This window comes from Meleagris gallopavo, chromosome Z (genome assembly GCF_905368555.1).
Source record: "Meleagris gallopavo chromosome Z, MGAL_WU_HG_1.1, whole genome shotgun sequence".
NCBI lineage: Eukaryota > Metazoa > Chordata > Aves > Galliformes > Phasianidae > Meleagris > Meleagris gallopavo.
The window spans coordinates 75,812,754-75,826,029 of record NC_139435.1 but is presented as its reverse complement, the minus strand read 5'-3'; the positions used below and the strand labels follow the sequence as shown (position 1 = coordinate 75,826,029).

The following is a 13,276-nucleotide window of genomic DNA, read 5'->3' as shown; positions in this document are numbered from 1 at the left end:
GTGAGCGCTGGCCGATCCCGCGCTTCTTCCTGCCTAGCTCTGAGAGGGCACGGGCTGCCGTGGGCGGCCGGGCGGGACGGGACGGGTGGGCGGCAGATGAGCGGCGGGCGGTAACGGTGTGCTCGGTGTGTCGGAACAGGGCAGCCTCACAAACGGCGGAGGACGTCGGAGCCGTCGGAGATCGAGGAGAGGCTCGAGTCGCTCATCTGCAGAGTAGGGGAGAAGGTAGGAGCGGCGGCCGCGTGGTGGCGGGCCGGAAGACGCCCGGCTCGGGGCTGATGCTGGAACAGCTTTCGGCCGCAGTGCTGCGTTCTGTGGGCGCTGCGGGATTCCCGGGAGCGGCCGCTGCGTTGTGCGCCGTCTGCGCTTCCCGAACGGCTGGGAGGGTCCCAGGCTGGGGATTCGCCGCGTCCGAAGCTCCGCTGTGAGGAGGGGGGATCGGGTGACGGGGATCGTCTGCCCTAACGGGAGCTGCGGAGAGAGCTGGGCTCAGCACGGGCTGACGTGGATGATGCTGCACTCTGGTTTCTCTGTCAGGTTTCATGTTGTCTGGTTGAGGTTGAAATATTATCTTTTTTTTTCTTTTCTTTTTTTTCTTCTTTTTTTTTTTGCCTTCTGTAGAGTAATTCATCCCTGGAGAGCAACTTGGAGGGCCTAGCTGGTGTATTGGAAGCTGATCTACCAAATTACAAAAGCAAGATACTAAGAATTTTGTGTACTGTGTACGTATGCAGAAGAATGGGGGGGACTGAGGGGTGCTCGCTTTCTTTGTGTTGAGTGTGTGAGTTGAAGAGTTTAAGAGAACCTGAGCATCTGTGGTGGCTTTTAGTCCTTGGCTGCTATTACCATATCAAGTTGGCTTCCCTACAAGAAGAAATAGGAAGGATGAACTCACTGAGTTCTGTGGGTAATTTAAGAAAGGTATTTCCTTGCAGTACACTAACATGAAATGTATACAGGGCTTCAAGCAAAAGAGAATCTGTACTGCTCCCCAGCAGCAACAAAAGCAGAATGCTGGGTAGCACCCTGCTTCCCAAAGAAACGAAGGCACTGAAGCTGTAGGCTGCCAGCATTATTGCCCATGATGCCTTCCTGTGGTCTGCTTCTCTGCTCTGGCCACGTGGTGCTCCTGATTAATGAGCCCATCCTTGGGAACACAGGGGGGCTGCTGGCAGTGCTCTACTCCCTAGTGAGCAACAGGAGCAGAGGATCCCTGTGTGAGGATGGGCTTGTGGAGGGGGCTGCCTCAGTGCATGAGAGCAGTGTGAAGGAAGCAGAGGGGAAAATTTTCCAGCAGCTTGTGTTATAGCATTGCATGTGTTTTAAATATGTTTGCTAGGAATATTTGTTGATACAATAATGTCATTTTTTCCTATAGCAGTAAGATGTATTGCAAAAAATGGAGTTAGTCTACAGATGTACAAAAGAGGTTGTTGTTTTTTTTTTTGCAGTAGGACCCAGCATTTTCTTTTTTTTCCCCTATCATCTCCCTAAATCAATTGTTTTGACTTGACAAGCTTAGGATCAAACTTAACAGTGTAAAATGTGTAGATCTTGTGTAGTCTTAATGTTTACGTCTAAATTATGAATTTAAAAGATTATTTTAAGTCTTTGAATAAATTCTATCACATTGCTTGGCCAGACCTCCAGAACACTTCACAATTGGAAATAAATAAAAAGCAAATAACTTAAATGTAGTTGCAAGAGATATCTGCATTCCTAAAAAAAAAAAAAAAAAAATCTGTAAGGTATTAAGCATGGGACACAACTACATCATGCTAACACTTTTTGTTACTTCCACATGAAACAAGTTTAACTTACTGTAAGCAAGTTCTGAGCTGCTATGCTGTTGCCAGTTGGCTTATGATGAACAAGTGCTAACACCGTGTTTCTCTTTCTGTGTCAGTGCACGTCTGTTACCAGAAAAGCTTACTGTTTACACAACACTAGTTGGGTTGCTGAATGCCAGAAACTACAACTTTGGTGGGGAATTTGTAGAAGCCATGATTCGTCAGCTTAAAGAATGTCTGAAAGTCAATATGTACAATGAAGCTGTCCATTTAGTAAGTGTCTCTTTGTGTTAGATGTTTTTCTCACCTTTTTTCTCTCCTCCCTTTCACCTTTCTTAATTCCATGAGAGCTTGGCCTTTCTACATGTATTAGTCTTTACATTTCATCAATGTGTGGTGGTGTGTAGATGTACTGAGAGAAAACATATGTTACACAAGGAATACTTCCTTCCCAGGGGGAGAAAAATCATGTCACAGTTGCAAATTGTGTTCCAAATGTGTATTTCCTCAGTTGCAAATTAACTTGCAGCCAAGGGAGGTCATTCTATCCTTGCCAACCTTTTCTGCAGCAAAATATAAAAAGTGGTTGAAACTCATGCTTTATTTTTTTATTTTGTATACGTTGCTCCTTTGGCTCCCATGGATGAAAAAAAAAAAGACTCAGTCTTAAAAGCAGTGTTTCATGACTGCTACCAGGCCTGTGTTATCTGTCTCCTGAAAAGGGGTAGTCATCAAGCAGACAGTTGTTAGTGTTTTCTCTGAAACCGCTTGCTCAGCTCTCACTGAGAGCTCTGACTTTGGAGATCTCATAAGTGAGAAGTCCAGTTGCAAGCTACCCTGCTTCTTTTAAAGCCCATTATGTGAAAATTAAATTTCTAGTATATCAGTGCACCTTGTCAAGAGACTGCTGTTTGGCAGTGGGACCTCTTTGGTAATAAAATTCTCGTTACACCGTTGAAGGCACTGTCCTTTGTCTTCAACTTCACCTTCTCTGGTTGTGCTCACTCACAAACAACTTGTGAGACAATGACAGTTAGGAGGGTGGCAGTGGAAGTCCATTCTCAGCTCTGTCAGAGACACATCCGAGGCTGTTCTTTGCAATTAATATTAGGAAAGTGCTCTTTGAGCACTGCTCTGTGCTTAGCTCAAATTTTCTTTCCCAAGGCTTCTTCCCAGTGGTAGGCCTTCATGAAAAAATGCCCTTTTTTGGTGTATTTTGCTGTGTTGGTTTTTTTTTTTTTTAGACTTCTGTGTGTGTGAGAGGGTACGTCCTTAAGAAAAAATAAGCCTTAAAAAAAAAAAAACACAAAAGTGAGATTGTCATTGTTAGAATTTAATTGTTTCTTGAGATTGCTGCGATAACTGAGTTACATCAAAGAGGGTACAAAGCATTCAAAAGATTGATGAGGGAGGAGAGAACAGTTCCCAGTATAACGCGTACCACTGCGGTACTCCAGTTATTTTCTACTTAAGTTGTCATTTATGTCAGTCTGGATTCCTTGTTAGTATGCCTCCAAATCAGTGATGTATTCCTGCCAGGATGAATGTTTTCATTGCAAAGGCTGATTCCTAGTCACTGTCACCTTTCTGAGACCTGACCATGCAGTCAGCTTTTGCATAGGCTCTTTCTCTGTAGCTGTCTGTATTTATGAACAGTTAACTATAGAAATTTATGTTGTCTAAAAGACTCTAAATGGTGTATAGAGTCAACCCTGCCATTTTTGGTTCACTTCTGGACTCATGAAGGAACTGATCAATCTTCATCATTTAAGAAGGCTTTTATTTTTTTTACACTTCTGTAATTTTAGTGATCTTTTTTCCACTTAGGGGAGAGAAAATGTGGTTGTTGTCATTCTGTGTGTTCTGTAACATGTTTGCATGCTTTTCAATGCATATTGGTGTTTCCTACCCTGTCATCATTAGGAGTTGTAATGTTACAATTATTAAGGACTGACCTTATGGACATTATAATGGACAAACTGTTCAACTGTGCTTATGCTGCTTGTTCCTTGTGGTTGCCTGGTGTACCTGTGTACAGTATTTCTGCCTTCCTAGTACTGAATGATTACCCATACCTTTTGGTTGTAGTTATTCAAGTAATGTTTATCGTGGACAGTCAGATAAAATATGCTCATTGAAAACACTTTTTTGGACTCTTTTAGGTTCGTTTTCTGTCTGATCTTGTGAATTGTCACGTCATAGCTGCACCTTCGATGGTAGCTATGTTTGAGAACTTTGTGAGCGTGACACAGGAGGAAGATGTACCACAAGTAAGCCAAAAATCTGCAAGCTCCCCCATGGCTGTTTTCACAGGCACCATTACTTTACCATTGCTTTTATAATTCTGCTTGGTGCAGGAAGGTTTTGGAGACAGCAACCTAGATGGACTGGTATCTGCAAGTTCCTTGATATGAGTGAAAGTGGCCCCTGGCATTTAGAAAATACTTGTGTAGTAAGAAAGTGTGGGCCTCCATAGTGAGGTATCTGCACTAAATTAATCTTACTTTGCCTTGGCAACTGCATAGTGTCTGACTTGTTCTGCCAGGTTTGTTTACACTCAAAATATGAAGATAATCTGCAGAAAGACTGTGAAAGTGATTATTTAAGTCTGATTGTCATAGTTCAAGTTAAAAATTGCACATTTCAACCAGTAATATATGTTTTTCTGTTCGTGACTTGCCTATCCAGTCTTTAGTTGCTGATCTTTGTGTCACCACAAAACAGTAGTTTAAATTAAAGTGCAATGTATATGTAATATTTTCTGGAGCTTAGTTGTATGCTTCAGTCTCAGAATATTTCTTTCCTGTAGGTACGATGTGACTGGTACATATTTGCATTTCTGTCATCTTTGCCTTGGGTTGGAAAGGAATTGTACGAGAAAAAGGATGCTGAGATGGATCGTCTCTTATCTCAGACAGAAAGCTATCTGAAGTAAGTTGTAAAGTATTATTTTAGATACTTGTTCGGGATAACGATAACTTTGATTAGTGTTCACTTAAAAAAATACCAGGTCCTAGATCTGAGTCATTTTGTTGTTGGGAGAAAAGGGGGAAAGGGAAGAACACTGACAAAATGGACAGATAAGTGATCTACCTTTATAATTCTAAGAGTTTAGTTGCATTGTCTAGTGCTAGGGTATGGTGACAGTCTTGTCCAGCTTGTGCTGGTACAGCTGTAGCAGTAACTGCTGCAAATACCAAAAGGTGACCTTACTACTGTGCAGTGAGACTAGATTTTGTCTAGGTGATTCAAGTTAACGTTGCTCTCAGGATATGATAACAGATTATAATTACAATTCTTTTTTTTTTTTTTTCTTTTGCATACTAGACTTCAACAACTGAAGAGATTAAGTAGTAGGGTACTTGTTTTATTTTTTTTTTCCCCTTATTGTGATTGTACGAAAAATGCTGTTAAGGGTTAGGTTTTCTTTTCTGTGTAAACAGACGCCGCCAGAAGATACATGTACCAATGTTACAAGTTTGGACTGCTGATAAGCCACATCCACAGGAAGAAGTGAGTGGTTTCTGAACATTATTCTTTGAGAAAGTTTGAAAAACTGTTGTGATAGAAGCACAGTTCTAACAGTTAGAAAATTAAGAGGTACCTCTGGAAGTGTTTGTGCTGTGAATTGTCTCCTGTTTGTCATTATTTCAAACAAGTTCTAGGTAAGAAGTTCTCGTCTAAGTCTTAGACCTAAGTTGTAGCAGGTTATGGGCTGAGTAGAAGAGCATTTTCTAGTTTGCCAACAAGCCCATGAGTAGATGTTATTAAGTGAAGAATGGTTGTAAGCTGCGGCGATGTTTTTGGAACTGGAAGTACAGGGCTTCATGCTACTTCTGTGAAAAGCAGAGTGTAATTCCTTACCCCATAATGTCTTCTCTTTGCTGGGAAGGAACCTTTGAAGTGACTTTGCTTTCTCAGCACTAGGAAATGCCGAATAAATGTACAGAAACTGAACTCAGCAGCTTCTATGTCATCTTTCATGATTAAAGTAAAAATACTACAGGGGGAAGGTGGCATCTGTGTAGAGCTGGTGTAGAGTTTACCTTCTCTGGTTGTTTTTGGTTTGTTTTTTTTCTTCCTCCTACCTCAAGTTTGAGGACAAACTTGGTGGAAAGCGTGATAAAAAAATTAAGTTTCTCTTCAGGAAACTTTTTGAACAGTAATCTTTTGTACATTTTTCACTGTTCTGGTGAAATCAGATACCCGTTTTTAAACTTCCAGTTTTAACAACTGTCTTGTTAATGCCAATCTGAAGAAATAGGATTTATGATTATGATTGATTCATCATGACTATTCTCCCTGCTTGATATCTATTTTCTCACTTTTTTTTAGTAAATAAGAGATTAGCAAAATTTCTTATTTTTAGCCCTTGTGTTCTCCAGAGTACCTTATGTTACTTTTCATATCAGGCACTTGATGTTAATGTACTTTTCCATTTCATAGTGTGATGCAAATGACTTCTCTGTGGAGGTATTTCACCTCCAAACGTGCAATCAGTAAGGCCAAGACAGACTGCTAGAGTGTGTGGCCACTTGAGTTCTTGAACCTGTTTTTAGCGGGGGCATAGAAAGCAGTGAAACAAAGTGGACCTGTAGCTAGTAGTACAAGTAGATGTTTGTGCCGTTTCTGAGAGAGTGCCGGGCAATTGATTTGAAGATCATAGCAAAGATATTTAATTGTTGGCACTATTGCATTTGTCTTGAATGTGCGGCAGCTGGTACTTTTCAGTGTGGTGGTTCTCCAGAATGTCTCTTCACTTCTAGTATAGATACTTGTGAGCACTGACTGAAATGACTGTAGTCTTACTGACGTGTTCAAAGGATGGCTGTCATGCATGCATTTCTGGTCTGCCTTTTGCTGCTTAAGAACAGCAGATACATTTTGTTAGCAGAATGTTCGGTGAAATTGGAGCAGCTCTGATGTTTAGTTTTTGAATTATTTCTTGGTTTAATAAATACTAGATCCCATAAGTAGTAATTTAAGCAATTGGGTTTTTTTGTTTTTTTTCCTGAATTTAAGACATACATTTTTGATTGCACCGTAAGCTGCAAATTATAAGATTTAGCACATCTGATGTTTTGCACTGTTTTTCCCTTCAGTATTTAGACTGCCTCTGGTCTCAGATTCAGAAGTTGAAAAAAGACCGTTGGCAAGAACGACACATTCTGAGGCCCTACCTGGCTTTTGATAGCATTCTTTGTGAAGCACTGCAACATAATCTGCCGCCATTCACTCCTCCACCTCACACTGAAGACTCAGTATATCCTATGCCAAGGGTTATTTTTAGGATGTTTGACTACACTGATGACCCTGAGGTATGTAACCCCTGCAAGGGAGAGTGAGCTGATTTTGCTCACTCTCCCTTGGTAGTGTCATGGTACAATCCAGGTCAAAATGTGATATCCTTTCTCCCAGTATAGTTAGTGGTTTGAAGACTGGCAGTAATTATACTTTGGTGCATCTGCAGAAATGAACTGGATGACTAAGTTACTGTGCAGAGGAAGTCTATGAGGAGCAGAATTTAGGGAGTGATTTTTTTCTGATTCTTGGGTTCAGAATGACAGTGCTGAATAAATTCTCTTATATCTCTAGTAACAGCATCCACAGAGGCAGCGTTTCTTTCTCAAAAGATTTTGATCTTTTTTCTGACTTTTACTGCAGTGTTTAAAAAGTACAGTTTACTTCTCTGTTAAAACGAGATGATGCGTATTGTGGGGTAAAATAAATGTGATTCTTTGGAGTAGGTGGAAGGTCCACCTTGCCCCCACAGACTACCTCCAGCACTGTTCTGCAGCAGATACATAGATAAAGTTGTGTAGGAATGGGAAAGAATGTGTATTGCTTTCCTTAGTGCCTTTGTAAATCCCTTTGCCTTAAATCTACTACCTTCATTTATTGGCCAGTGATTTTTGCAGTCAATGAGATCATGACTTTATTCTGTCCACTCTATTCTGGCCTTTTTTCTCATATCCTCACTCACTCAAGAATGTTTCCAAGCAGCATGTTAGTAGAGTGCCTCATTGCTGTGCAGATCAAAGAAAGAACCGGTTGTAACGTGAACTTGTGATTATTTTCTCTAGTTTTGTTCCCCTCTATAATGAATCCTTCTATTCATTTTGTCTTGAATACAGGTCTTGAGTGTGCGTTTTTGGTAGGATACAAGGCAGTTGAGAATTCACCATGTTTGTTAGTTCTATAACTGGCTAAGTGTAGTAGCACTGCAGTAATCTTTCATGAGTCATCATCTTTTTTTTTTTTTTTTTTTTTTTTTTTCTTTAACTAGGGCCCTGTCATGCCTGGCAGCCATTCTGTTGAACGATTTGTAATAGAAGAGAACCTTCACTGCATCATCAAATCCCACTGGAAAGAGAGAAAGACTTGGTAGGAAGAGCTTTGCATTATGGAGCCCAGGCACTTTTTATATAAGAACATGGCGTCAGTAGCATCAGGGATATATACAGAATGCAGAATACTGAATCCTAAACAGGAGCTTGAGATTAAACATTTCCTAGAGCATTTGATGAACTTGATTCACTACAGTTACCTGTATTGAAACTGTTACCTGGAATACTGTGGGGCTGCACTATTCTGATAGTGAAGAGTCAGTGTGATCCCAGGGTTGAAGTGGCTGTGATCCCTTGGGAAAGGAATTTGTTTATAATAAAGAATATGCTGCAAAAATTGATGCGGATGCACCTAGCTCTTCATGTTCCCATTAAGCTCTGTGGAAAGTGTGGTCATATGATGCTTCCTAGAATTTTAGAGAAGCTGATTTGTTGAGGTGCGGTGAACCTTTAGTTAGTTCATCTGTAGCTGGCATTCAAGAAAATGCTTTTGCTGCCTGCTCCTTGTTGCAGTCTTATTTTTGGGGTTACCCGAGAGAGGTAACTGAGCTAGCTCTGAGCAGTCATTAAGTGCCAACAGATTTCTTTTGTTTGAATTCAGAAGTGCCAGGAACCAGTCAAGCCATATTTCTTCCTTTCTGCTTGGGCACACTCTGTGTGTAGTTGATAAGCAGGGTTGTTTGCCATGGGTAATTAACTGTCTGCGTCATGCTTCTGTGTGAAAGCCACCAAAGTTGGTACAGCGTGTAAAAATGGTCAGAACCAATATTTAATAGTATTTGGTGAAGTTATTTGCTTGCAACTTTTCGATTCTCTTGAATCAGGGTTGTTGCAGGCGCTGGAATAATCTGTTATTCCTCTGACAAAGTAAAAGAGGAAAATTTAAAGTTTTAAATTTAACTTGAGGTAAAAATGAAATCAAGAAAGTATCAGTTGTTTGTTGTGAAATAATGATAGACAATAATGAACTAGTTAAAAGAGAAACTGAAGATTAAGAGTTTCTTATATAATCAGTTAGCTTTACTGTGCTTCCAAGTCACTGTGAATGTTGGTTTAGCTTTGGGCTTTTTTCCTCTTCATATACACATGCCAGAATTGCAGATGTCTCTGAAACTACTTTACTTAATAGTATAAAATTCAAATAAAGAGGAAGAGAAAATACATCCTTACAGCTCTTAAGTTTGGGCTATGCTAGTGTGCTCTTGTGCTGATTATTTTGTGTTATGTGTAGCAAGGGGCAGTCTTTGGAAGGGATTTTGATGGATGTGTGCTGATTTTTTTGTGTGTGACTTCCTGCTGAGAATTAAACATTCCCTATGACTTTGTGAGTTAATCTTTACGTTATGTTTGCTGCGTTACACTGTGAACTAAATGTGTCTATGCTTTTGCAGTGCTGCCCAACTGTTGAGCTATCCAGGAAATAACAAGATACCCTTGAACTATCACATAGTAGAGGTATGCATTTTATAAGTCATCTTTTTTGTGGCTCTTTTTTTGCTAATAAGAAGTCCCAATTATCTTGATGATAAGTTCAGTTAAATTAGTATGATTTGGGAGTCAACCAGAGCCTTGTTGAATGCAAGCAGTGCCTTTATGTGGCAAGTTAAGTTATATGCAATGCAATTGTTAATTTTATTATTTTTGTTGGTACTTTTAACTTGGTGGGGAGGGGAAGTGTTGTTGGGTTTTGTTTGTTTTTTAAATTGACTGTGTTGTCCTGGTCCTGAAAGGAGCTTGAAATGAAATAGTGGTTTGTTTCCTCCAGGGCACCTTTCAGTGTAGACAGTGTATCAGAAAAACAGTACAGATTTTTGTCTTGCTCTCCTACTTCAGGAGTCTGTTTCCAGGATGCAGGGCTGTTTAAAACCTTGTTCATGTCATCTAAAGGCTTTATGAAGAACAAACTATAAGTAGAAATTTTGTTGTTGATTATAATGATGAATATATCTTACAAAGAAGATTGATTTTTATAAGGGTGGGATTGAGAATTCCTGCTGGTACCAAAATGACAAATATTCTAAGTGCTGTTAAGTTGTGTTACTTGTGGTCATGTTGTTCTTTTTGTAATTTTGATTTCATGAGAGAAAGCTTCATGCTGGCAGCAGTTTTCTGCCTTAACATCAAGGTATCTTCAGTGGCCCTCTGTATCTTCCAGAACTGTGTATGGCTGGATGCTTTATGCTCACTTACTTTACTATCAGCAGTTGCAGTTCCCAAATACATAAGTTAAACGTCCTGGAAAGTCACTGATTTGAAAACTTGAATGGTATGAGAATAAGAAAGGTCTGCATGGGTGAAATGTCTGCACAGGAATGCAAGATTGATGTATGAACTGTATGAATGTAACTGTCAGAATTCTCTCTTTTCTGCAATTTCCAGTTCTTTTAGAATTGTTATTTTATTGCCTATGACTTTAAATTTGTAATGAAATTCCAGAGGTTTTAAGGCTTAGCATGCATTTTATAGACTTCTCTACAGTCTGCTTGCTTCTATTCCTTTATAAGTTCTCTCTCAACAGTCAGGTTAGTATTATGTTGCTTTCAACAACAGTTCAGCAGAATTTTCTCTTGACTTCTGTAGTACCGCACAGAACAGTAGAAGTAATGTCTAACAAATACAGGCAAGTGTTACCTAAGATTCAGAAAGTAGCAGAGAGACAGAAGCAAATGTATACTGCTCAGTACCTTCCCAAAAAGCGCTTATTTTTGAGATCCATGATGCTCCATGTTGTAGTCTGTCATGTTAAGCATGGAATGCTCTGTGCACAAAACTCTGAAATGTGTCACCTTTGTCTCAGTAGTTTCTTATTCATGCTTATGTGGGTAATAATGGTGGCTGTGAGCAGAGCCACAACACCACTAGGCTGTTGAACTAGTAGGACCTGTTGCACTTGTAAAGCTTTTGGTATACAACTTGGGCTTGACAAATTTTATACATTCAGGTTGTCAGTGTCTTGATGTTTCTTGTCACTCAGTTGTTTCCACGGTACTACATGAAATGCTTTGCATGAATAATTGGTAATGAGCATGTGATGAATATCAGAACTACCATCTTAAGCAGTATCTCAAATAGATAATGACTGATCACGCAATTGTTGCTATTTCCTGTCTTGACAGCAGAAGCAATTCTGTACCTAAGGTGTTCCCCAGTGCTTTTTTACCATATGTGTCTTAACAGTATAACTGAATCATAGAATGGCTTGGGTTGGAAGGGAGCTTAAAGCAAACCAAGTTTCAACCTCCCTGCTGTGGAAGGATTGCCCCCCACCAGTTCAGGCTGCCCACGGCCCCATTCACGCTGGCCTTGAGCAGCTCCAGGGATGGGGCAACCACAGCTTCTCTGGGCAGCTCTGCCAGGGCCTCACTGCCTTCTGAGAGAAATAATTGCCTCCTTGTGTTGGAACAAAATTTCCCATTTTAGTTTGAAACTGTTCCTCTTGTTCTGTCGCTATCAGACCATGCAGAAGGTCTGTTTCCCTCCTGTTAATAAGCTTGCTTTAAGTACTGGAAGGCTGCACTGAGGCCTCCTTGGAGCCTTCTCTTTCCTAGGCTGACCAAGTGCACATCCCTAGCCTTTCTTCACAGGAGAGTTGGTCTACCCTCTGATCATCTTGAGTATAGAGGGACAATGCCTTCCCTCACCCTGCTGGACGCCCACCCCTGTTCTGATGCAGCCCAGGATACAGTTGGCCTTCTATTCTGCAAGCACATGCTGCCTTATGTCCAGCTTTTTGTCCACCCAAACTCTCACGTCCTTCTCTGCAAGGCTGCTCTTGATAAGTTCTTCTCCCAGTCTGTATTCATATCTGGAATTGCCCTGACCTGGATGCAACACCTTGCTCTTGGCCTTGTTAGGTTCACATGCACACACTTCTCAGCACTGTAAGGTCTCTTTGGATGGCATCCCTTCCTTCTGCTGCATCACCTGTACCACACAGCATGGTTCCATCTGCAAATTTGCTGAGAGTGCACCCAATCCCACTTTCTAGGGCACCGATCAAGATGCTGGAAAACACTAGTACTAGGATGGACCCGTGGGGCACACCAGTCACCAGCCTCTACCTGGACGTAGACCTGCTGAACACAACCCTCTGGCTGCAAGCATCCAGTCAATTCTTTAACCACCCTTAAAATCTGTCTCTCTAATTTAGAGATAAGGATGTGGTGTGTTGTTGCACCAGAGGGGGTTTAGGCTGCATATTAAGAAAAATCCTTCCTCAGAAAGGATGGTGAAGCATTGGAACAAGCTACCCAGAAGGTGGTTGAGAATTCTCTATTCTTGGAGAAGTCAAAAGAGTGACCAGTGAAAGTACTTACTTGAACTTCCAGGAGGTGGACTTTGATCTGTTCAGGGCGCTCGTTGCGCGGGTCCCTTGGGAGTCGCTTCTCAAGGGTAAAGGGGTCCAGGAAGCCTGGACGCCCCTCAAGACGGAAACCTTAAGGCACAAGAACAGGCTGTCGCTGTGTGCCGTAAGGTGAGCCGTAGGGGAAGACGGCCGGTGTGGGTGAGCCGGGGACTATTGTTGAGATACAGGGAGAAAAAGAGCCTATGTCCTCTGGAAGAAGGGGCAGGCTACTTGGGGGGATTACAAGGGAGTAGCTAAGGTATGCAGGGAGGAAGTCAGGAAGGCAAAAGCCCGACTTGAACTCAGAACTTTTTCTCTCAGTGGTCAGGCACTGGAATGGCTGCCCAGGGAGGTGGTGGAGTCACCGTCCCTGGCAGTGTTCAGGAGGCATCTGGATGAGGAGCTGCGAGAGATATGGTTGGTGGGTCACCATCCTTGGAGGTTTTTGAGAAATGTGTAGAATGCAGCATTGAAGGGTGTCATTTAGTAGGCATGGTGGTGATTGATTGACAGTTGGAATTGAGCATTTCAGAAGTCTTTTCCAACCTTCGTTATTCTGTGAACATGTCAAAGGCCTTGCAGAAGTCTAGATAGATGACATCACTTGCCTTTTGTTTGTCCACTGATGCTATCACTCCATCATAGAAGGTTGCCAGATTGGTCAGGCACGGTCAGCCCTTGGTGAATCTGTGTTTGCTGTCTCAGATCATTTCCTTGTTCTTTCAAGCATTTTAATTTAGCTTCCAGGAGGATCTGTTCTTTGATCTTACCAGGCACAAAGGTGTGGCTTAATG

At 41.4% G+C, this 13,276-nt stretch overlaps 1 protein-coding gene across 1 annotated transcript in view; it reads left to right on the top strand.

Annotated features, from left to right (window-relative positions):
* Window positions 1–13,276, top strand: part of NCBP1 (nuclear cap binding protein subunit 1) — a 32,776-nt gene that overhangs the window by 175 nt on the left and 19,325 nt on the right. Inside the window, exons 2-10 of the mRNA XM_085214025.1 lie at window positions 140–225; window positions 622–722; window positions 1,907–2,063; window positions 3,953–4,060; window positions 4,600–4,721; window positions 5,234–5,303; window positions 6,893–7,108; window positions 8,077–8,174; window positions 9,529–9,592. Coding sequence (XP_085070151.1) covers window positions 140–225; window positions 622–722; window positions 1,907–2,063; window positions 3,953–4,060; window positions 4,600–4,721; window positions 5,234–5,303; window positions 6,893–7,108; window positions 8,077–8,174; window positions 9,529–9,592 — 1,022 coding nt within the window. The remainder of the gene's footprint in view (window positions 1–139; window positions 226–621; window positions 723–1,906; window positions 2,064–3,952; window positions 4,061–4,599; window positions 4,722–5,233; window positions 5,304–6,892; window positions 7,109–8,076; window positions 8,175–9,528; window positions 9,593–13,276) is intronic.